At 53.8% G+C, this 23,987-nt stretch overlaps 1 protein-coding gene across 3 annotated transcripts; it reads right to left on the bottom strand.

Moving 5' to 3' along the window:
- Positions 1–1,867: 1,867 nt before the first annotated feature.
- ZNF385A (zinc finger protein 385A) lies at positions 1,868–23,016 on the bottom strand. Of its 3 annotated transcripts, none has more exons than XM_012764481.2 (8): positions 22,953–23,016; positions 16,300–16,436; positions 8,227–8,337; positions 6,393–6,555; positions 4,182–4,424; positions 3,652–3,821; positions 3,352–3,447; positions 1,868–3,207 (listed from the first exon to the last, which is right to left on the bottom strand). In XM_012764481.2, the coding sequence occupies exons 1-8, from the start codon at positions 22,960–22,962 to the stop codon at positions 2,977–2,979; spliced, it is 1,161 nt and encodes a 386-aa protein (XP_012619935.1). In that variant the 5' UTR covers positions 22,963–23,016; the 3' UTR covers positions 1,868–2,976. The 3 variants fall into 3 exon arrangements, with proteins under 3 accessions (XP_012619935.1, XP_012619943.1, XP_012619953.1); XM_012764489.2 differs by lacking the exon at positions 22,953–23,016 and adding an exon at positions 17,533–17,638; XM_012764499.2 differs by lacking the exons at positions 16,300–16,436; positions 22,953–23,016 and adding an exon at positions 11,455–11,585.
- Between the last annotated feature and the right edge of the window lie 971 nt (positions 23,017–23,987).

The following is a 23,987-nucleotide window of genomic DNA, read 5'->3' on the forward strand; positions in this document are numbered from 1 at the left end:
AAGGGGCCCTGCTTTTTCATTTTGCACTGGGCCCTACAAATTACATACCCAGACCTGGTTAGGGCAGAGGTTGCAGGAATGGAGAACAATGATCAGGATCCACAGGCCTTCAAGAGATCAAATAGGACTTATTTAGTGATTCATTGGATGAAGTTAGGAAGAAGGAGGAACTAGAATGACTCCCTGTTTTCCAGATTGATGGTAGTGCTCTTAATCAATAGAATAGGGAATATGGGAGGAGAAGCAGGTGTAGGGAAAGGGGTAAATAATGAATTCAGTTTTAAACTAGCAGGTGTGAGGTACCTATGAGGCATGTTAGTATCCCAACCTAACCCCAATTTCTTCCAGCCTTTAGCTCCCTCCAGACATGTGACCCAGCTCCTGTTTTTCTCTTCTTTTTTTTTTTTTTTTTTTTGAGACAGAGTCTCGCTTTGTTGCCAGGCTAGAGTGAGTGCCTTGGCATCAGCCTAGCTCACAGCAACCTCAAACTCCTGGGCTCAAGCAATCCTACTGCCTCAGCCTCCCAAGTAGCTGGGACTACAGGCATGCGCCACCATGCCCGGCTAATTTTTTCTGTATATATTAGTTGGCCAATTAATTTCTGTCTATTTATAGTAGAGACGGGGTCTCACTCTTGCTCAGGCTGGTTTCTAACTCCTGACCTCCAGCAATCCGCCCGCCTTGGCCTCCCAGAGTGCTAGGATTACAGGTGTGAGCCACCGCGCCCGGCCTCTACCCACTCTTCTATAGGCCACTCTTGCCCCTCATCCTTTTGGAACTCCGTTTTTTTGTTTGTTTGGTTGGTTTTGGTTTTAAGCTAGATTAACCTGAAAAACAACAGCAACAACAACAACAAAAAGCTTCTTGTTGGGTTCCATTTCTGAACCCATAGTGAACCCTCACCCCCAACTTCACAGTTGACAAACCTAGGAGGCCCCTATTCCCTTCTTCCTCTTTAACAGTTATCATTCCACCTTCCCTCCTCCTTTCTTCTGCAAGACTGGGAAGTGGGTAGAGAGGGGGAACTGATCAAAGAAGAAGCAAGTCAGAAGTATCTCACATAGCTGCTGGGTTTTAGTCAGATTTTTTTGGTTTCAGCTTCCTGTCACTCAGCAGGGCTAGAGAGAAGGGGTCACAGGATTACCGACTGCCAGTGTATGGTTGAATTGAATTTTGGGTTTAATGAGGAAACCCCTCCCCCACGCACCACGTGAGAGGCAGCTGAGCGGTGTGCTCTTCTGTCCTATAGACCATTTAGGGGGCTAGATGAGAAGGTATTTTGCGCATTTGTAAATAGCACAGTCCCAGTTTTTCAGTCTTGGACACATGAAGTCTCAATGAACCTTTAAATGACTCAAACCTGCTCATTTTTGCAGATGGCGACAGTGAGACCCAGAGAGGGCAAAGACTGACCCAAGGTCACTTCATATAGGGCCAACCAGAACCTAGAGCTCAGACCCGCAGTCCCTGCCCACCGGACGCACAAATTCCTTTGAGACTGTGTCTAGACCCGTCTCCCTAGAATCGCGAGACACGTCACAGGAGCGGCTTAGCTTAGGGGAAACTCCTTTTCTGGGTCGTTGGCGCCGCCTGGTGGTGTTGCGGCAAATTTCCAACAGCTGCAACTGCAGTTCCAGACCGGGACTCGAAATGATTCCCCTAGCTAGGCCAAGTTTACACGAGCTGGGCGGGAGTGGGGGTGGGTGGGATGGGAGCCTCTGCTCGCTTTGCAGGAGCCTCGTATCTTGCCTTCCCCCACCCTGTCTTCCCGTCCCCCTGCTCTTTCTTGCTCCCTTTTCTATGTGTGCCAGTCCCCTGCACCCTACAGATACATCTCCTGGCAAAGACAGAGTCTGAGTCTGGGGGGCGGAGGGCAGAACGAATTCAGACTTTATTGTCAGGGAGAGGAAAAAGGGGAGGACGTGGGTAAGGGGCCGGGGTTGCTACATTGTCAAGCAGAAAGAGTTGATGGGAAGAGGAAGGCCAGTGGGGGCCAGTCCACTCCCGGGTCTGCGGCAGGAGGGCTGACAATACGGAAACCATAAGGGGGGGGGTGTCACGCCCCCACCCGAGTTGTGCAGTGGAGGTGTCTGGTGGGAGGGGACAGCCATGAGGTCTAGGAGCTGGGACGGGGAGGCTACAGACTCGGCGAATCCTGCGGAAAGGGGAGGGGCGGGGGCGAGGCTTCTATTGCTTTTTGCTCACAGTTTTGCGGAAGGCGAGGCGGGGGTGGGCTTGGATTGGACACCCCTTGCCCCCCTCGGTACCCCTTGGGCGATGGGTGCTGGTGAAAAGAATGGAACCCGGACTGGGAAGGAAGAAGGCGAGGAAAAGGTCTATGGGGGGCATCTCCTTGGTCCCACCCAAGTGCCAGAGATGCCCTCAAGTGCTGCCCCCTGCAATGGGCCCGGCTAGACCTGGGGCTGGGGCATGGTGCGGGGTGGGCACAGTGAGGTTGCAGGCGGTAAAACCAAAGTGCTTATGAGGGACCCAGGATCCCACCTGCTCCCCTCCCCCTGCGGAGGACGGGGGTGTTCACGGAAGCGCTTCAGTTTGGGGTAGGGGGCCGGAGTTCCAGAGTCCGCTTATTGCCAAGAAAATCCATTTCTGCCCCCTGGACCCCGACCATGGCTTGTGAACCCCGTTTTGTGCTAGGTTTGGGGGGGAAAGGATGGATGGACATGGCTTTTGGGAGGGGGGGTGTCTCCAAGGGGGCTCGGGGGTGAGACGGCCCCCCCTTTTCTAGGGGAGAGGGAAAGGCAGGGGGCGGGGTTCCCTGAGATCTGGGGTGTTCCCCCCCTTCTGAAGCCCCCCTCCCCCGCTACCCCTCCCCTTTCCTGGAACCCCGAACCTCGGGGTGTGGGGGGGAAGGAGAGATCATTCAGGGAGTGCCAGGAGGAGGAGCGGGCTGGGAGCCCGGAGGCCTGGGTCCCGGCTGGAGGTGGGGAGTTGATTGGGAGGGATTCAGGGTGGAGGTCAGTAGGGGGAGAAGAGGATGGGTCCGTGCGCAGTTCGGATGGGTCCGGGGGCCGGGTGGAGCAGGGGGTGGGTGATCGGCGGTCCCTGGAGAAGAGGTGCGGCTGGAGCTGGGCGCAGGGACAGCGGGGAGCCTGCAGCCGCTGCCATCACCGCAGCCACCGCCAGGGGGCTGGGGAGGAGGCCACCCGCCAGGGACTTGGGCAGTTCCTTGGAGAAAGTCAGCGTGCCCTGAGCGGGGAGAGAGGTGGGGTGAGAGAGAGAAGTCATCCTGCTGTCCGGCAAACTCCACCTCTCCCGGGGCCAGGCCCATGTCCCTCTCTGCTTCTCGCCCAGGTCCTCCCATTGCCGCATTCCCCAGCGTCCAGAACTCACCGCCAGCTCCCCGGCGCCCCTAGACTTCTTGTGACGGCTTAGTAGTGGGTTGGGCTTCCCGGCAACGCCATCTCGGTGCCTTCGGCTGGAGATGTGCTGGGGGGGGGGAGTGGGTAGGGGTCTGTGAGCTCCAGAAAAAAAACAACCGCGAGGGGGCACGGCCACAGATCACGTTGAAAGCACCTGGCTTTGCCTCCTTTGGCGACCTTGGGGAAGACCCTGAAGAAGGACCCTTACCCAAGCTGTTGTTCTCCTTCCCACCCTTAGCAGGGAAGGGTCTGGGACCGACCTTAGACCCACCTGTTTCAGTTGGACCTCCGAGTTGACCTTGACATTGCAGATCTCACAGTGGAAAGTTCGGTCCTGGGCAGGAGCCTCTGGTTCCCCCGGGGTGGGAGGTCCCAGTCGAGGGTAAGCTTTGATGGGTCCCAGCCCACTTCGGGCCTCCAGAATTGTCTTGTGCTTAGTACCTAGAGCCCACAGAGGGCAAGAGGTAAGGGGTAGAGGAAAAAATTCTCCAGGCCTCCTAGGATTCAAACACCCACCTTCCCAGTTACAATGTTGGGGAAAGGGGGGAAGGAGGAGAGGGACAAGTGTGGGGTTTTTTCCAAGGCCCTTGAGACCTTCCCAAACACAAGATAGATCAGAGGACAGTCATAGGTAAAGAAGTAAGGTGGAGGGGGAGCTGAGGGCTAAGGAATAGGGGAAACGACTGGGAAAGGAGATAGGCTGTTAGGTCTTGGAGCATCTATAGACATTGGAAGCCAGGCACAGGGGTCCAGGGAGGGCTGAGGACAGGAGAGTGTGGGTGGGGGCAGGGGAGTCCATACCTTTGTTATGTGCCTCAAGCTGGGACAGGGAGTTCACAGCCACCTTGCACAGAGCACAGTAGAGCAGCCTCTTGGCTTTCTCTTCCTCTTCCTTGCTACCCCCAGGCAAGGAGGCTGGGGCTGGAGTTCCCCCTTCACCCTTGATTGCACCCTGGCCAGTCTCCGGAACACTGGGAGGGGATGGGGAGCCAGGCTGTTTCTCTGGGGATCCTGGGGCTGGAACCAGTCCATTCTCCATGGAAACTGTTGTTGGGGGAGAAACATGGGGGTCACCCTAGATGGCTATTGGAGAAGACTCTTCGTGTGGAAGAGTCCCACCCCCGTTTCCTGAAGGGCAAGGGCCCAAGAGTCCCCACCCTGTGACAACATGCATGTTCTCATGCCCTGGGCCAGAGCCAGATGTGGTCCAGCAGCCACAGGCTGGGTGTGAGACTCCAGTGCCTGGTTCATTCCCTGTAAGCTAGGAATAGCCAAGGGGTCTAGCCCCACCAGCCTACCTTCAGGGTGAAGCTGGCAGCCAGCCCACCTTGGAGGGAGGCATGAAACAAGGATTCACCCCTCAATGGCCTGCCAGCCAGTCTGGGCTTTCTGCCAGGACAGCCCCTTCCCAGAGTCCTGCCCCACCCCCAGGAGGCATACAAAGAGCCCTAGGAAGGGATGCAGGCAGGGTGAGAAAAGGTCTTTAGAGACAGACACAGACATGGCAAAAGGGAAACAGAAACAGCAGAACCAGAGAGGGAAGAAACAGGGATGCAGGTTGCTCTATAATTCATGGCTCGATTAAAGATGCACAGGCCTCAGGCCTCAGTGCTGGGTTCTGGCCTCTGTACAGGGGAAACTCTAGTGCTCCCATTCTAGCTCCAGCAGCCGATCCAGTTTCCGGGTCATGGGGAGGCTGAGAGTGGGGGAGGAGCGCTTGTGGGAGGGGAACTCCTGACCCTTGCAAGTGTGTATTTGCTTGTCCATCCTGTGATCCTTCCCCTCATTTCTTTTCCTCATTTCTGACATCCTCCACCTCCATCCCAATCCAGACAGCAATCCACATCCCAGTCTGATCAGGATTTCACGGTTTATGAAAGCAGGACAGGTATGGTTATCCTGTCCTGTATCCTCAGAGAGATACTGTAGGAACTAAATGAGGTAATATGTGTAAAGCACTTAAAACAATGCTACTCAAGAAATGTTAGCTATTACCTTCATCATCATCATCATCATCATTATTATCATCCTCCCCATTTTACAAAGATGTTAACAAACTAACCTAAGATGAGCAGGCTAAGAAGCAGCCAGAGTACAATTAGAACTCTGCTCTCCTACCTGCCCACCTGCCCACTCACTTTGTGCATGCCTGAGGGTGTTTCTGTGTGTGTGCGTGTGCGTGTATGCTCGTGTGTGTGCACGTGGTAATTATGGGGGCCGGGTTCCCAATCTGGTGGTTCACATGCTTGTTTCTCATTCTTCTTAGGCTGTGGCAGGAAGGACAGGCAAGGGTAAGGACAGGCAAGGAGGAAAATGGGGATGTTAGGTCTGGAGCTGGCCATGTTTGACATTTGATGTGGAGGGTGGGGCTGATATCTTCCTGTCTTGATATTCCCTCTTTCCAGTTTCTTGGCTGGAAGTATGGTTGAAGATGGCCACCAGCCATGAGGGAGAAAGAATCTCAGAGTTGCTTTTTGTAAACCTGGAAAAGACCTCAAAGCTCTTAAAAGCCTCACTCTCCTATTTCCCAGAAAAAAAACAACAAAAAACTCTGGTCCAGAGAGGTCAGAAGGTCTACCCAAGATCATCCAGGGAGTTGCCCGGGTTTCCTAGACTTTGTCTTCCCTGAGGGGAGCCCTAGTAGGGCAGGCACTCAGGTAGCCTGATTCCCTCCCCTGTCCCTCTCCCCATGAGGAAGAGGCCTCTCTCTAGATTTGATGGTTCCCTTTTTCTTGGGGAGGTTTGCCAGGTGGCCTCACCCTAGCCCCTCTCTGAGTCACTGGGCAGTGGGGAGGACAGACAGTGGGGACTCTGTACAGAGGAGCTATGGCGGGGGTAGGGGTGACAGGATGGAAATTTTACATCACTGTGCTTGGCTCCAGGACTCACCTTGGGTAGGGGTAGGGGTGGGGACTGAGGAAGAGAGATGGAAACAGAGGAGAGTTCTGGGAAATGGGGAGAGAACAGAGAAGACAGAGATCAGTTGAAGAATGCGGGGGGATTCAGACACACCTGGACGGGGTGCTACGCCATCCCCACTTGGGGGGGTGCTGCCTGGGGGAGCTGGGTCTCCAGGTTCCCGGACACTAGGCTCTCTGCCTCGGGTCTTGGCGGCCTCGATGCCTTTGACTCGCCGGGCATGACGATTACCCTTGTAGTGCGCCTCGGCCTGGCTCTTTGGGGATGGAAGAAGAAAATGGAATCTGAGGTCACCTTTCATGTGACTGATTTCCCCACAGAGCTCCTTCAGGCTCTGGGGTGGTCTCAGCAGGCTGCAGTGAATCTTTCTCTACACCAGTGAGATGTAAAGCTCCATGCCAATAAGTTCTGATTATTCCTGGGGCTCAGACTAGCTTCTCAGCTTGAGTCTCTGGGAACCTAGATCCCCACCTAGCCCAGACTCCACCCCCCACCACACCCAGGGCCTGGCTGCTGACTCAGGCCCCCACCTAGTCCTGGGGTGGAGGGTGGGGGACCCCAAACCTATGGAAGGATTATAAACTGGGTGGGGCCTAGTAATGCAGTCAGTCAGTGTCCCCTTAGATCCTAGGGACTCCTCTTAGTCCCCTGACCCCAGGATCCAGCCTTTGCTGTTTTCACCCTCAGGCTGGGAGTCCCAGGATCTCTATAGCCTGGGCTCTGGGCTCTATCCTGACTACTCCCTCTTGGGTCTCATTTTTCCTGAAGCCTCTGTGGATACCCTGGAGGACCCTGGCCTCAAGCCCAGCTCTAGGGACAGAGACAGCAGCAGAGACAGCTGTCAAAACAGAGCCACTTGATGGGGGAGGGAAAGAGAGGGCAAAACGAAGGCAGGGCTGTCTGCTATTGGCTCCCTGCCTTCAGTCTTCCACCCTCCACCAGTGAAGTCAAGAGCCAGGATTGGTAGAGAGGAAGCCTGGGGTCCAGCTAAAGGAGAGGCAGAATGCTGGGTTAGTCCTGGCTCTGCCTCCCCACCCGCAGCTCCACTCCCATGCACACCCTCTGCTAAGGACGTACAGTCCTGGAGGTGCATGGTCACCTAGACAAGGGTAGAAATAAAAAATATGGATAGGCAAGAAAAGAAGATTGACAGCTTGCAGATAGAGTAGCATAGAGTGTGCGTGTGTGTACTGGTTAGAAAAATAGAACATGCTTGTATTTTACCCTACTCAGCAGAATGAAGCTCTGCTGTTTTTCTCTAAAAGCTCTCAGAGCTTGTACCCCTCAAAGTCCCCTCTAGACCCACACAAAAGTCCCAGTGGAGCCTCAGAAGATTTCCAAGAGGAAATCTTGGAGGCCAGACATCTGGGTTCTGGGTTTTGGGTGGCTTCTCTCCATGAGAAAGTCCCATGGGAGGGGAGTGTAGGCCAGGCCTCGTGTATGATTTGGAGGGAGGACGGTAGAAATGGGGTGGAGAGAAGAGGAAGCCAGGAGGTTAGAGGCAAGTTGGTGGGCTGGCAGAGGAGTTTAGCAGAGGCCAATGAGGACAGAGGCTCTGTGGGGGAGGCAGTCACCTGACACAGTCCATTGCCCAAGGACCAATGGAACAGAGGTCACACTCCCACTCAGACACTGATGGCCACCTATGTTCCAAGAAGCTGTGAGCCAGGGATGCCCCGGTCCCAAGGGAGGGAGGAGTCAGTCTTAGAGGACCAATCTACTTCACGTCAAAATACACAGCAACCTCTTTTCCTTTTCGAGTGCCTTCCCCATCAGCCCCTCCGGCAGTATCCCCATTCCCTGCTCTTCTCCTAATATCCTCTTAATCCCTGTCCCTCTCCCAGAGCTTCCAGCCTTTGCCCTCTCTCAAGGTCCCCTGGCAGCCCCTGCCCCACTCATTAGGTGGATGAGCAGCTGGGCTTCTTACCTGAGAATTGAAGCGGATCTGACAGACATTACAGGAAATGATGGGCCGCTTGGTCTTGAGCAAGGGTCCCCCAAAAGTGTGGGAGAGCACAGCCTTCTGTACAGGGTCCATCTGTGGAGGCAGGCTGGGGTGAGCTGGGAACCCCAGCACAAGCTCATGTCTATCATCCCCCACTGGCAGTATCTGCATTGAACCAAAGTCCCCAGAGCCCCCTCCCCTCCCTCAATATGCCTGGGGGCTCTGAGACTCAGTCCTGATTCTCTCTCAGTCCAATCTTCATAGCACTGGAAGGGACCTGATGCATCAACTGGCCCAATGTTCCCATTTTACTGAAAGTAGAAGTGGTTTGCCCAAGGTCACACAGGAGTTAATAGCAGAGTTGGAACCTGAACCTGCATTCCTGCCTTGGTCTATGATACTATGAAGATCCAACTCTGTTAACCTTGACCTATCTCCTACAGCTAGGCCAATCTACTAGAGGCTCCTTGACATGAAATCTCAAGGTACCCCAGATCCTAGGGCCTTCAGCTGAAGCCTTTGAACCCTTTTGGCTCCTATTCTGGGGTAAGACTATCTGCCAAACCCAGCCTCTGGTCCCAGGTGACAGATGTTCCCAGCTTCCCATCTCTGGGCCCCATGTTGCCCTAACACACTCACTGTCTGTACCTCTTTAAGGCAGTAACTTCTAAGGGAGTAAAGGAACTCAGGAGAGAGTAGGTGTCTCTAGTGAATAATGGGAAATAAGTACAGGGACCTAAACAGCTGGGCTGGCCTGAGGCAGCCCAGGGATCTTCTAAACCCTTTCTCCCGGATCAACAGGCCTTCTGGGGCAGGGCCGTGGGGCTGGGCGGGACTAGGAACCATTTCTGCCCCCACCCTGGGTCAGCAGATGTCTTTGCAGTCTCCTGCCAAGAGTTCACATAAGGAGGGGGAAAGATGGGAGTTTCTCTGAAGGCTTCTGCTATCAGGGGATGAAGCCAGGGATCTAGAGGCATGAAAATTGCCCCCCTCAACAGTCTTCCTCCCATCTGGCCCCTAGACAGCTAGAGAGAGGAGAGACTGAAATGCATCTGAGGCTGAAGATTTGGTGATGGCTGGGACCTTGCCTAAGAATGGGATTGAATTAGGGCAATAACCTTATTTTCCAAGTGGAGGGATCAAGAAAAAATAGTTGCTGGGGACTTGGGGGTCCTTAACTCCTCAGCTGAGCCCCCCTGGACACCTAGGTCTTTGGGTTCTCAGTGAGACACTGGTGAGAGACGGAACATGAAACACAGGATAAGTGGTGAGTCTGGAAAGCCCAGAGATCTTGACTTTCCTTTGCCTCTCCTCAGTGGTCACACTGGCTGGTTGGGGTTAATGTCAGCAAAGGGGCTTTAACATTCCTATGAAATGGAGGTGGCCTCATCACTCTGCCATTTTCGTAGTGCTGGAGGCAGGAGACATAACTGGGTTCAAATAACTGGTAAGATTGACAAGTGTCAACTTTTTGGCCTACGTTTGACCAGAAACCAGCCCTCCCTGGGGTTTAGTTTTTACCTCCCTGTCAGCTTTCTGGAAGCCCCAGTCACATCTAAGGAAAAGGCAAACAGGAGAAGAATGGGTGTGTCTGTGAGTGTTAGGCAGGCTGTGATCAATCTGTGCATGGGTGGAGTGTGAATGAGTGTCATGTACTGTGTGTACATCATTTATGTATCAACAGTTCTGCGTTGGGGGCTTTGCCGACACCACGAATGGTCAGGTTGTGTAATCTTCAGCTGTGTGTTTATCTGTGTGAATGTATGATGTGTTTGGCAGAAAGAAAGACAGACCAAGTTGGAGACAGGTGTTAATCAGAAGCTGCTGTCAGCTTCCAGTCTCTAGGCCTCAGTCCTTCCTATTTAGAGACCCTCAACTCTTCCCTAGGGTCCTCCTAACCCCCGGGGTTTCCTCACCTGCTGGGTGGGGAATGGGAATTCAGCCTAAACAGAAACCCGATCTGGGTCAGGAAACTTAAGTCGGATGAAAACTGCAGAGAGAGAGGAGTGGGATGGAAAGGGGAGAGCAGAGTCTTCTGGTGCTATCCATGCCCCACCCCACTGTCCAGCCTGCTCCCCAGAGGGGCCGAGGACCTAGCACTCTGAGGACGACCTGTGGACTGACCGTCCCAACATCCATCACCTGAGAATGGTCTCCGCCCTCCCTGGGTCCTTTCTCCAGGGCGAGAACCTTAGCTTTTGCATGATCCCCTCCTCAGATTTAAGTTCATAAATGCCAGCTAAGAGTAGGGGTGGGGGATGGAGCAGAGGGCAGCAATGGAGTCACGTGGGGCCTTGCCACCCTCTCCTCCAGGAACTGAGGAGACACCAGGCTGAAGGTGAGGGCTCCTGGGCACAATCCCTGCGCAGGTGGAACGTGAGCCACTGAAGTGCTGCTCCAGGCCAAGGTCAGGAGGCCCCGGTGACCTAGATGAGGGCTCCCTGGGGAGGAGCAGAGGCCAGCATCTCCCAGAACCCATCTCACTCCAGAGCCCCTTCCTTGGGATGTCGGCCTAGTCACTGCCTGGAAAGGTCCATGAAACAGTCCCCTCCCACCTGCCCTCCAACAGCAGACATGAAGGGGAATCGCTCCCTGAAGCTGGGGCAAAATGAATCAGGAAGGGCAAGGGGGAGGGAAGGGGGGAAACCAGATCAGGAACGTGGGGGGGTATGATTATATTTCCTTCCACTGCCCTTTATCTGATAGAACTCATTGCCCCTTGTCTGATCACCCCAGTTCCTCACCCACCAAAATAAAGACGAAAAGGGAAAGGTTGTGGAATCTCAGGGATGGGCAGACCTGAGGGACAGGAAGGATTGAGATAGGAAAGAGAGGGAGCTAGGGGCTGTCTAAGGAGCAGGTGGGAGCTGGTGGGGGACAGATGCTGGGAAGAGGCGAGGGCTGGAGAAGAGGGATCTGGTCAGTGTGGTAATTAGAGGGTAGGTGTAGGACCTGACGGGAAGTCTGAAGATTTTGGGACTCCAAGGATCTGGAAAGCAGAGGCTAGGGTATCCAGTATGGTGGCAATAGTCTGGGGGCACCAACTGGGTCCAGAGATTGGTTAGGGCCGCGCCGGCGTGGGGGATGGGCCGGATAACCCGAGGACTAGGCGAAGGGAGAGGTAGCCAGCCCCGCAGGGGCGGGCGGGGATGGGGGGTGCGCTGCGGCAGCTGAGGGATCCAGGGAGAGAGGAGGGGCCGGGTGGCTTACCCTGCGAGACCCTGGGGGCCGCGGCTCCATGGCCCGGGGTGGCGGACCCGGGCGGGGGGGCCGAGCCTGGCCGGGCCGGGCGGGCCGGGCGGGCCGGGGACGCGGCGCTCGTTGCCCGGGCGTCTCGGGGCTGTGCGGCCCGGCCGGCGGGGAGAAGGGGAGGTGGCGCCGGCCGAGTCCGGAGCCCGCCCCGGAGGCGGGGCCGAGGATGGGGGCGGGGACAGGGAGCTCGAGAGAAATGAAGGGGGGCTAGTGCAAAAGGGTAGAGGAGGGGATGTCCATATCCAGACATTCCTTCCAAGAAAGACCTTGTTCTGGCCAGGGGCCACTCGGTCCTGCAGCAGGGGCATTGACCTAATGACCTCTGTTGCCTCCACTGGGGTTCCTCCTTGGGTCCATCCAGTGTGCCCACCAATCCTTTGCACGATCCTGTTTGTCTAGCTCGGACTTTTCTCCTTTATTCCAACCCTAGTGCCCCAACCTTCCCTCGCACCTCTGCCAATAGTCTCTCTTCTCAGTCCCCAGACGACTCTTCCCCAGCTCCCTCTGCAGACGACCCCCGTGCTGCTACCCTTCCCACTAGGGATGGGAAACCGAGCCCAGGTGCCCAGGTGTCAGGCACTGCTTACTCAGCTACTTCTCCTAATGGTGGCCCAGGGCAGAAGCGACCTCAGACTGGGAACATCGTCCCTCTCTCACCTCTTCCCACCTCCTCCCCTGGCCCGCCACCTGCCGGAGAAACAGGCTCCCTAACAGCCTACACTTCGTGCACTTGCTGCCCTCTGCCGGTTGAGTGGGGGGAGCACTGAGGGACCAGCGGCAGGAGAGCCAAGCAGCCCACTCCCCCACACCTCATTCTGTTTAGACAGGTCCGTCCTGGGATTCCCACTGTCTTATGTCTAGGTCTCATCCCCTCCCGTTCCACCTCGACAGAGAGATTAGTGAAGCAGGGGACTGGATCTAAACAGAGGTTGGCTTTAGAAAACAGTGAGGGACATCCAAGGGCAGAGGAAAACAGTGAGTGGAGGGAGAATGAGGGGAGACAGTGATGCTAGGATGGGTCTAAGGGGTAGGAACTGCCCAAGTAGGAGACAGAGCTGGAGGCACCAGTTCACCGGGAAGGACTCTGTCATGAATAATACCACCACTACCACTAATGTTGATTGAGCTCTTGGAATGTGCCAGCTTCTGTACTGAGCTCTTTGCATGGATTATCTAATTTAATCTTCACAACCACTATTTGAAGTAAGTACTATTATTATCTTCATTTTATAGATGAGGGAACTGAGGTTTAGAGAGGTTAAATAATTTGCCCAAGGTCATAAGCTAGTAAGTGGCTGAACTGGGATTTGAATTTAAACCTGGGCAGCCTGACTCCAAAGCCGTGTACTTAACAGCTGCACAGTACTTCCAAAGGCCTGTCTGCAGCTTTTCTGCAGTACTCATTCCCCTGCAGAATCTGACACTATTGATGCAGCCCGCTACACTCTCTCCTTTGGCTTCTCCAACTCTACAGGAACATATTTCCCTCTCCACCCCCTCCAGAGGCTCCTCCATTTTCTTTGCTGGAGCCTCCTCCCGTTCCCACTGCCTAATCTCATTTATTCTCCAAGGCCAAGGATGGCCTGGACCATCCTACCTTTTTCTCTCTGCTCCTCCCTTAAATAAAAATAATAGCAATAAGATTAATAACAACATAGATATCATAGCAGCTAACACTGATTGAGCACTCAGTTTGTGCTGGGCATTATGATTATGTAATACGATTCTCACAACCTTGTGAGTTGATGTTATTACTAACCCATTTTACAGCTGGTAAAAGTGAGATTCAGAGCAGTTACATAATTTGCCTAAGGTCATACAGCCAGTACTTTGGAACACCAATTCAAATCCTGCCAGCTAAATGCCGGAGTTGGTGCAGTTCAACACCCTATGGCACTCTTCAAGCTTATCCATGCAAGAGGCAGAGAAACTATTAACTGTGCAGGAGTCACACTCTGGGAGGCTGAAGAGGGAGGATTGCTCACGGTCAGGAGTTCAAGACCAGCCTGAGCAAGAATGAGACCCTGTTCTACTAAAAATAGAAACAATTAATTGGCCAACTAAAATCATATAGAAAAAATTAGCTGGGCATGATGGCGCATGCCTGTAGTCCCAGCTACATGGGAGGTTGAGGCAGGAGGATTGCTTGAGCCCAGGAGTTTGAGGTTACTGTGAGCTAGGTTGATGCCACGGCACTCTAGCTGGGGCAACAGAGTGAGACTGTCTCAAAAGAAAAAAAAAAAAAGGCCAGGTGCGGTGGCTCACGCCTGTAATCCTAGCTCTCTGGGAGGCTGAGGCAGGTGGATTGTTTGAGCTCAGGAGTTCGAAACCAGCCTGAGCAAGAGCAAGACCCCGTCTCTACTATAAATAGAAAGAAATTAATTGGCCAACTAATATATATAGAAAAAAAAATTAGCCGGGCATGGTGGCGCATGCCTGTAGTCCCAGCTACTCGGGAGGCTGAGGCAGCAGGATTGCTTGAGCCCAGGAGTTTGAGGTTGCTGTGAGCTAGGCTGATCCCATGGCACTCATTCTAGCCTGGGCAACAAAGTGAGACTCTGTCTCCAAAAAAAAAAAAAAAAAAAAAAAATAAGAAACCTTGGATTATCCACATCAATCAACTAAGGAGCTTTGTGACCATGGACAAGTCACTTGACCTCTCTGCGTCTGTGTTTCCTCATCTATACAATGGGGAGACTGATGGAGTTGTGAAGATCTGAGGTCAAGTGTAAGTCAGGTATTTAGATGGGGGAAAGTATTCTCCCCACCTTATGCTCTAGTCACACCCAATCAATTGTACTTTCTCAAATGTTCTTTTCTAGCCCTTGTTCATGCTATCTGCTTCAGTCTGGAATGTTCTCTAAGGCCACTTTTTAAGTCTTACCAATAATTCTTTAAAGCCCAAATCATATGTCACCTGCTGCAGGTTAAATCCCTTTTCCCTCTGCTCTCTGTTTTCCTGCTTAACTCTAGTTGGTCCCATAGGCACCACCACATCCAGCAAGTCTTTCTTGACATTCCCCTGGGCTTCCTTGCAAGCTAAATGCTTCTGACACAGCTCTTCTCACACTACAGGGTAACTGTTATCTTTCCTACCAAACTGTGAGCTTCTCAAGGGCAGGGACTGAGTCCTGTGTCCCTAACACAAGTAACAGTGCCCAGTACATAGTAGGTACTCAAAAAAATTTTTTTTGTTAAATTGAATCTTTGTTAGTGTCTTCGTGAAAATATTTGCAACCTTTCTTCTGTTTTGCTGTGTACATGTCTTTCTCCCCTGATATAAGGTTCTTCAAGATAGGACCGTCTCAAATTGTATCTAGAATATCTCCATTGTATCTCAAACAGTGCCTTGCTTATAGTCAGTACTCAATTTTCTCATCTGTAAAATGAGGATAATAATAGCTATCCCATTAGGGTTGCTATAAAAGTTGAGATATAAAAAAACACTCTGTAAACTTCAAAGTGAAATGCAAATGTTTGTTTGGAGGAATTTGGGAGGAGCAGCTGTGGCATAAAGGGAACTCTACTTAGAGTCAGATGCTACAGGTTCAAATCATACCTTAGGCACATACTGTGTCAACTTATATAAAATACTAAACCCTTTTGAGCCTTAGTTTCTGTCTTCCCATTTGTCAAACAGGAATAATAATGTCTACCTGGTTGGGTTGTTGTGAAGATTAAATGAGATTCTATGTAGAAACACCTATTGCAGCGCCTGGTGCCATAGATGATGCTCAATACAAGTTTCATGGCTGAATATGGTTTGGTGGTGGATTATTTGAGTTAAATAAGGCTGACTTCCTCCAAACCTTTAGCTCCATTCCATTCTCCAGGCCTCAAATTCCAACTGTCTGTTGAACATTTTTGGCTCAACATCCTACACCAATCACCACGTTCTATAGTGAGTTCACCGCCCTCACCCCAGACCAGCTTCCTCCTTCAACCCCTGCCTCTGTCAATGGTGACTTCTTCCTCCCAGTCACAGAGGCCTGAACCCTGGAGTCATCCTTGACTCATCCCTTCTCTTCTCCCCCACCCCCAAACACCAGTTGGTCACTATGGCCTGTCTTGTCAATATTTCCTTAGAAACTCCTCACACGTCCTCCCTTCCTCTCCACTCATACTGCCACTGCTACTGGCCCAGTCTGGCCCACGAGGCTTCCCTGCAAGCCTGCATTACTGGGACAGCCTTCTAACCGGCCACCCTCCTCCAGCTTCTGCTCCCTTCTATCCAGCTGTCCCCCTCAGCTTCCTCAAATACTGCTCTTGCCAGGCCACTCTCCTGCTCAAGAGTGGACAGTGGCTCCCTATTTCAGATTGTGTTAAATGTAGACAACCTTGCCAGTCCTTCAAGTCCTACCCCATTGATCCTATACACCTAGCCATGGGCTCCAGAGAGCTGGAACTTACAAACTGTCATGCTTTTCTTCCTGCTTGTTCCCTTCTGAATTCAGCACCTATACTCCTCCCACCTCCCTACAGTCACTACCACCAATTTAAGTCTCACTACTTCTGTAGATGGTCGGGTGACTCACTGGTGGACTAAATGAGATAATTCATCTAAAATACTTAGCACACTGTTTGGCCCATAGAAAGATCTCAGGAAATATTAGCTATTACTATTGTTGTTAATAGTATACCAGATAGCCAACAACACTTGTAATTGACTAGAATTAAGGAAGATGGAGTCATAAGAAGAGATAAGGAATCAGATATAGAAGAAGAAGAGGGCAGGAGTGGGTACGAGGGAGAGGGGGGTTGGGGTCACAAGAGGATGGGGAAGGCAAGCAGGCTGCTACTCACCGTGTTGTAGTTGCTGAAGAGGCCCAGGGTAGGGGCTGGCTCCAGTGGGAAAGGCAGGATCTGCTTGAGGTCCAGTGGGGGCTGCATGATGGGGGGCTGCCGTAGCAGAGGGAGGGGACCTGCCCGGCTCAGGCTGCCTGAAGGGCAGAGAAAACATTCTGTGGGTCAGGAAAGATTAAAGGTTGGGAATCCCACCCAAGTCTGTGTCAGTCCCACTCCCTAGCTGGGGCCCCCACACTTAGAAGTGTGCCCCCCAGCGCATGCACACACTTCCCCAGCTGGCTCCAGAGTAATGGAGCACGGTGCCCTGTGGGGAGGGTGCAGACCCCTCCTTCCCTTCTGGGCGGTTTTCACTTCCTTCTTCTCCATCCTCCCTCCCCCAAGAACTTTAGGCACTTTATACACCCAGGAGGAGCCTAGACCTTTTCTGCAGGCTGCCTGCTAAACCAGCAGGACTCCTGAGCCCCAAGCCGCTGGCCACTCCCTTCTCCTTCTGGTTTTGCTTTCCCCCAGGGGATCCTAAAGCTTGGTTTCACTCCAGGAAGAACAGAGTCAAGTGGGTGATTCATCCCATTGATCAGAGGGGAATATTAAGGCCTAGACTTGAAGGCGGGCTGCTGAATCTTTCAGATTTCCTAAAGTTATGATTTTGTTCCAACCATAATTCTTAATTAATTATTGACATCTCTGGAGGTAGGTAGTGGGTGAGTGGCATTTGCTCTGGGAGGTGGACCACCTGGGCCATTCTCAGAGCCCCTTCTCCCAATGTCTCTCATTCTTCCCCCATGCCCTTTTGTCTCACTGGGAGTGCTCAGTTCCAGCTCTGCAGGAGGAACCTCAACCTGGCCTCTGGGAGGGGAATGCCTGGGTCTGACCCCAAGGGGAAATGAAAGTCCAGGCCAGCCATTCAGCTACCCTCCCCTGAAACCTCCTCCTCCTCCCAGAGTCATGGGAGGAACTCTACCAGGCTCCAAAGAAGTAGCCAAAGGCCCTCAGAAACCCTCTGGGTTTCCACTGGCCTAGCTTCCTTCTGTGACCCCCTCTGTCCAGAGTTGGGGAGCTCTGGCCGCCTTCCACTGCTCTAGCAACCCCATGCCAGCAACAAGGTTTCCCAGGAACAAAGGCAAACAGAGGAGGCTGCATGCTTGGCCCTGTCCTCCCTTGACCTTACTAGGGCAGGGGGTCCCCAGGATCCTTTCCTGTTCCCTCCATAGAGACCACCCCTTTTCATACCTTCGGTTTCTGGTGCCTGCTGCCCCCAGGCAGTGGCCTGGCCCCGGCCCCCCAGGGGCCCGGGCCTACAGCGTCCCCTTCCCTTGGTTCTGCCCTCTGCCCCCTCCCTTGCCCGCCCCCTCCCCCCAGCCCAGTCAGTAGAATCAGCCAATCAGAATCCTGGAAAAGTGGGGCAGAGGGGAGGGCGGGGGAGCAGGGATTAGGGGAATCTGAGGCGAGAGGGAGGGGGTGGGGAGGGCTCAGGCACAGCTGGGGGCAGGGAGCTGGTCCAGAAAAGTCTGGAGGGGTCTGTCTCTTCCATCCAGTTCCAGGACTGGGTGGCCAGGGTGCCTGAGACAGAGAGGGGTCAAGGCTGCTGGGGGCTTGGGCTTCGGAATTCTAATGGCTAAAGGACAGGGTAAGATGCTTGGCTTTGGCCCTTGAGCAGCTGGGGGTCTGTATGCCTTGTTTCCATTCCCTCACCTGTCACCTTCAAGATTGGGATGGGCTGTGGAGAGGAAAGACAGAGAGAGAGAGGGACAGACAGACAAAAGTGAGTGAGAGAGAATGGGAAAAAGTGGCAGAAGCAGGAATAGGTGACTGAGAAGAAGGACAGAGACACTGAGAGGGAAAGGATAGAGAACAATGGAGAGATGGAAGAGAGTGAAATAAGATATAAAAACAGAGAGACACAGCAGAAAAGCTGGACACAGAGCTAGAACCCAGGGTAGAAAGACCAAAAGACAGAGACCAGAGAGAGAAAGATGGAAGAGAGGGACGGACTGATGGGGCAGCTTGACTATCTCTCCTTCCTGGTCTGTCCCCCTCATGGCCTCTCCCTTCTGTGCCCCACACTCCCTCATGGCCTGGCACCCACGGCCAGGGCAGCCTTAACGAGCCCTGAGCAGCATCAGGAATGGTGAGAGAAACCTGAGCACTCCCAGAGTCCCCAGGACCCAGCACCCACCCCCTGCAGCTGGTTTGGGCTGGCACTTGCCCCGTGGCAGAGACATTAGCTTGGCTCCTAGACCCTTTCCTTGGCTCTAGACTCTCTAGGCTCCCACCCTTCAAACCTATCTAAGAGGAGACAGCAGAGTTCCAGAAAAACCCACAGAAAAAATTTATTGAGGAGCCACTATATGCCAGGTAATTAATTCCAAGTATTATCACATTTAATCTCTGAGGCAGCTCAATCTATGAGGTAACTGTGATTCTACGAAATAGCTGATATTTTTTTCCATTTGACATGTGAGAAAAACAGAGACTCAGAGATGTTAAAAAACTTGGCCAATGTCACACAGCCTGTAAGTATCAGGGCAGAGATTTAAATCAAGATCTGTCACACTCTAAGCAAATCCTTTCTCTGCTACATCACTCCCAAAGGGCTCGAATTTAACTCTGAAGCAGAGATCTAAGTACAGGCTTTCATCTTATTCAAGGGGAGAGCAAGTTACATGCAGTTCCTGGGGTTGTAGTCCTCATTTTTCCTCCAGAAGAGGGATAGAGGAAGACAGGTAGCAGCCACTCAGTTCCCTGTGGCCAGCAACTCATCTTTTCCACTGATGTGAGCCCTGGGTGAGTTGGGGGTGGGGGAGAAGCAGGAGAGAGGGGTGAAATGAGGTTAGGGCAGGGAGGAAGCAGGGTGGACAACGGGAGACTCTTTCCCAGATTCGTGGGTCCACTCTGAGATCGGAGGTGCAGAGAGGGGCAGATGGCAGCTTATGGGTTGGATGGGCAGAAACAGAACTCTTGATTTCAAGTAGCCCAGGCCTCAGGCCCATGCTCCTCTTTTTCTGAGAATAATAGAAGTTGCCACTTTTTGAGTATTTACTATATGCCAGACACCTTACATATGCAATCTCCCAGTCGGTGGTTTTACCACTCACTAGCTGGCTGACCAGCCGGTTTCTCTGACTCTTTCAGTCTCATTTCTCACCTGTTAAATGAAAACAACAGTTCCTGCCTAATAGGGTTGTTGAGAGGATTGGACAAAGCCACGTAAAGTGCTGGCATGTCCCAATGAGAATTCAATGAATGTTTGCTGAATAAATGAATCCTCATCTTATAGGAGATGACAATGGGCTCAGAGAGGAGGAGTTACTTGGCCGCCATCACACAGCTCATGAGGGATTTGAACCTGTTTGTCTGGCTCCAGGGGACAGGACTTTCAAGCACTGCACTTTTCTGGGTAGACTGGGAAAGGGGGGGGAGGGGAAAGGCAGGAATACAGGAGGAGCTGGGGAAGCAGGAACTGAGGTAGGAAATCAGGGCTTTTGATATCTGGCTAGGCGAAGACTTCAGGCAGGCCTGAAGGAAGAGGCAGAGAGCAAATTGGAGTATGTGTGTGTATGTGTGTGTGCATGTGTGTGTGTGCATGTGTGTGTGTGGCAGGGCAGGGAGGAGCTGGGGCCTGGCTGTGGCAGGCCACTCCACAGGGAAGCTCATTAGAGTAATTACCTCCCGCAGATAGAGCCCCACCCAGTTCCATGGGGAATTGCTAAATGCTTTATTAAAGACAGCTCCCTACACATTTTAGAGAGGGTGCACCCCCCAGACCCTTGGATGGATGTCCATCGGTCCATTTCTCTACCCTACTTGCCTTAGGCACTTTGATCCTGCTCAGGTTTTTAGCACTAACGTACAACCAAGCTACATCTGGCTCCCTCCATCCTTCTGAAGTCTGGTCTTTTCCTTTCTCTCTTTCTCAGAAATTGTGGCCAGGTGTGGAGCGGCAGCCTCTTGGCTATCCTAGGTTTGGCTGGGGCCTCAGCCTGGTGGTAGAGAATGGGAGTGCCTGCTGTGAGCTGGCTCAGGGAGTGTCTGCACCGGCTAGGAACAGGAGCCAGGAAAGGTGTAAGGGTAGGGCTGTGGGTTAGTGTTGGTCTGAAGACTGGGCCAGGATGAGATTAAGATCAGAGAGAGGCATTGGGGTTAGGGTTGCAAATTGTTAGGGCCTAAGGTGGTGAAAAGCACAGGGTCAGCACTGGGTTAAAATGGGAATTAGACTCTGGGACCAAGGGAGAACTTGGGATCTCATCTCTAATTCATTTTTTTTCCTTCAGACATTTGGCCTCTCTTCCCTTCCCAGATATACCTAAAATCAGGGGTGGGGGCAGGAGGAACCCTTGGGTCTTATATTCTTGACCAAATCCCATGTATCTGTCCCCTTCTGCCTCAATTTTCCGTCTTGGCAGGAGGCAGGCTGAGGGCTGGAAAGGCTTTGAAGTCAAAGATGAAAGAGACAAGGGGATGATTATGAACAACTACTCAAAACACCATCCCTAATGCCCCCAGGCTGGATGTGGGCGGGGGCAGGGCCTAGAAGGAGGAGACGACTGGGAAGGGAAGAACAGGGAGACCCCTGGAAGATCTTTCCCAGCCTGACTGGAAGGGGCCTCCTCCAGTGGCTCCCCACCCTTACCGCACCAGGGACTCAGTTGGAAAGGATGGTACAGAAAGCCTCAGAACAGTGAACCTGGGGCCCAGACTCGAGATCTTCAGGGCAGGAAGATCCTAGGCCCCTCTATGGCCACTGTGCACATGGATTCAGTGGACCTCAGCATTCAGAACTGAAAACCTTAGTGTGGTCCCTGAGGGTGGGGTCTGAACCCTGGCTGGCAGTTTCCTCCTTCTTCCTTCCTCAAAGAAGGCTAAGGTGTGTGGGCCCCACCAGACTTCCCGCCCCTCTGTGGGCTTGGCACAAGGAGGGAGTTAATTACAGCATCCTCCAGGGAGGGAAGGGTGGTGAGGGTCTGACTGGTGGCTGGGGTCCAATTTCAGAGAATCTGGACCCAGGCATTCTTTCTGTCGCTGGAGTTTTGGTTGGGCTCAAACAAGGAGGTCCCTGATACCCTCTTCAGGGCCTGCTGACTGGGGAAAGTGTGGCTCATGCCGGCTTGTTCTGGGCAAGTACGATGCTGCCTCTGGGACCTGGGCCCAGGGTGGAGCCAGGGTGCAGAGATCACACAGGTTGGAGGAATGTGGAGCCTGTGCTCTGGGGGCCTGAGTCCAATGTGTGTTGGTGGGGGTCGCCTTAGGGTGGGGGTAGTGCTCATAGAAGGGTGGGGAATGTCTTCCCCTGTTAGAGATACTCTGGGAAGGAGGCAGGCAACTGGTCATTCATGCCCTTGTTCACTTATTCATTTAATAGATATGATGGAGTGCCAAGGTGGAAGGGGGTGAAACAGAAAGTGGTGAGACTGAGGACACACAGGAGGAGGAGGGAGGAAGAGATGGAGGAAGGAGGACAGAAGGAGAGAAAAACTGCTTATGGGAAGTCAGTAGGGATAGGGGGTGAAATGAAAGAAGGAAAGAAGGGAGGATAAATAGCAGAGGGGCTGGGAGAGGGGTGAGGGCAGGAGCCAGTCAAGCCCCCAGGGCACTAGTGTGGAGCCAGGTGCCCTAGTCGGGGGCAGGGAGACCACAGGTGTCTGGTCCTGGTGGGGGGCTCCCACCATAAACAGGGCCCAGGAACCGGCCTAGCCAGGGTGGAGGGCAGAGGTCAGAGCAGGCCTGTGGACTATTGTGTGGAGGCAAGGTGGAGGGCAGGGGCCTGGAGCCGGAGCTGATGCAGAGTCCAGAGCACAGCTAGGCCCTCTCCTCCCCCACCCCTGGGGCTCCCTTCCCGATGTAGGTCATGAGGATGGGGTGGCTGTGGCTGATGGGCTGTCAGAGCCCAGCAGGAGTTCCCATCCCCCAACCTTACTCTCTGCATCACCCCTCCCTCTCCTGGTGCCCCGGGCCCTAGGCAGGGGTGGAAGGGAAAAAGGAAGACGGGAAGGAAGGGCCCAGGCAGCCAGAGCAGGCAGAGAGAGGGGCAGGTCCCGGCGTGTTGGGGCAGGATGGCTGCAGAGACAGGATCTGAGCCGCAGGAGCCCTGGGACGGACAGTTTCCCACCCCCTTTTCTCCCCAGCTCCCTTATCTCCAGCCCTCAGGTTCCCACCTCCCACCACACTCACCTCGAAGCTGCACCCACCATCTTCTCCTTCCACCCCCCACTTCCTCCTTTCCCCCTTATCCTGGGCCCAGAAGGATGTCGGAGTGTCTAAGCTCAGGGTGGGGGAAGGCGCTCGGGGGGACGGGTCAGAACCTTTCCCCCAACTCCATCCGGCCAGGGCCAGCCCCCTCCCCAGCCCCTCGTAGATTGTCATATAATATTCATGAGCCTCATGAATACGCAATGTTCTAATTATGGGGCGGGGGTCTCACTCAGCTCTGCCTCCCCCTTTACCACTCCCTAGATTACCCGGAGAAGCGGCAGCTTGGGGACGAGGGGACGAGGGGACCCCAGATGTGGAGCCAGATGAAGGGGGAGGGGGAACCGGTCGCTGACGGGCGGCCGCAGTCACCGCGGTGCTGGGAGGTTGGGGCGGGAGAGGGGTGGGTGACCCACAGAGAGGGACCCAGGAGCCTGGAGCCTGGAGTCGCAGAGACCACTCACCGAGGATCATGCTGGGGACCCAGGCGCCCGGGGTTCCGCGTCGCTCTGTCCCGGGGGCCGTTCTGGCCGGGCTGGGGGTACGGGGGGAGGAGTCGGGGGAGGAGCAGAGGCCGGCCGAGGCGGAGCGGGGGCGGGGCCCGCAGCAGGTGAAGACGCGAGGAGGGGGGCCGGCCCGAGGGCTCCGCGAGGGGGCGACCTGGCCTCCTCCCGCTTCCTCCCGCCCTTCTACTTGCTGCCCCTGGGTCTCCTGGGTTTACTGTTGTCACTTCAGCCAGGGCTGGGGGAGCAAGACATCTAGAAGACGGTGTGAGGAGATGGAGGAAACTGGAAGCGAAGATGCCTGGGATCCCAGGAAGGGCTGAATCTGAGGGCAGGAAGTCTGGTTCTAGGCTGATATGGGGCAGGGGAATGCCTAAGTGCTCTGAGAGAAATGGAGCTTGGGTTGGGCTGGCGGGAACACCTGGGTCCCCTCCAAAGTGTTGGGCTGGGGAGGGCGGGGGTAGGTGCGGCAGAGAATGTTTGGGTCCTAGTTTGTTTTCCTGGCTTTGGAGCAGGATGCCTGGGGACTGGGTCTCAGAGGTGAAATGGGAGGTTGAAGATGGATCCCACCGTGATCTCTGGCTGGGGTTCGAATGCCTGGGTCCTTAGGGAATGTCTCAGGGAAGAGGCTGCGATCAATGGATCTGAGGAGGTGGAAATAGAAGCCTGTAACGGAGATCATTAGGGCGAATGGAAGATGACAGAAGACCCAGAACTGAGGCATAACCTTGTAGAGATGACCCTGACTGGGGGTGGGGGGGTGGGGAGCATGTATCCATGGCCTAAATCCAGGGCATTCCCCACTAAGGTGAGTTTCCACCGAGGAGGACTGGTGGGGTGTTTGGTGAGGTGAAGGGGAGTGTAGGACAAAATGTATGAGGGGAGAATATCTGGGGGGAAAGGGAGTACAGGACACTTGGATGCATTCCTAAGGGACCCTAGCAGGAGGCTGGAGTCTGGGAGTCTGCGAGAGATGTCTGGGGAAGATGCAGCTGC

Source organism: Microcebus murinus, chromosome 10 (genome assembly GCF_040939455.1).
Source record: "Microcebus murinus isolate Inina chromosome 10, M.murinus_Inina_mat1.0, whole genome shotgun sequence".
Taxonomy (NCBI): domain Eukaryota; kingdom Metazoa; phylum Chordata; class Mammalia; order Primates; family Cheirogaleidae; genus Microcebus; species Microcebus murinus.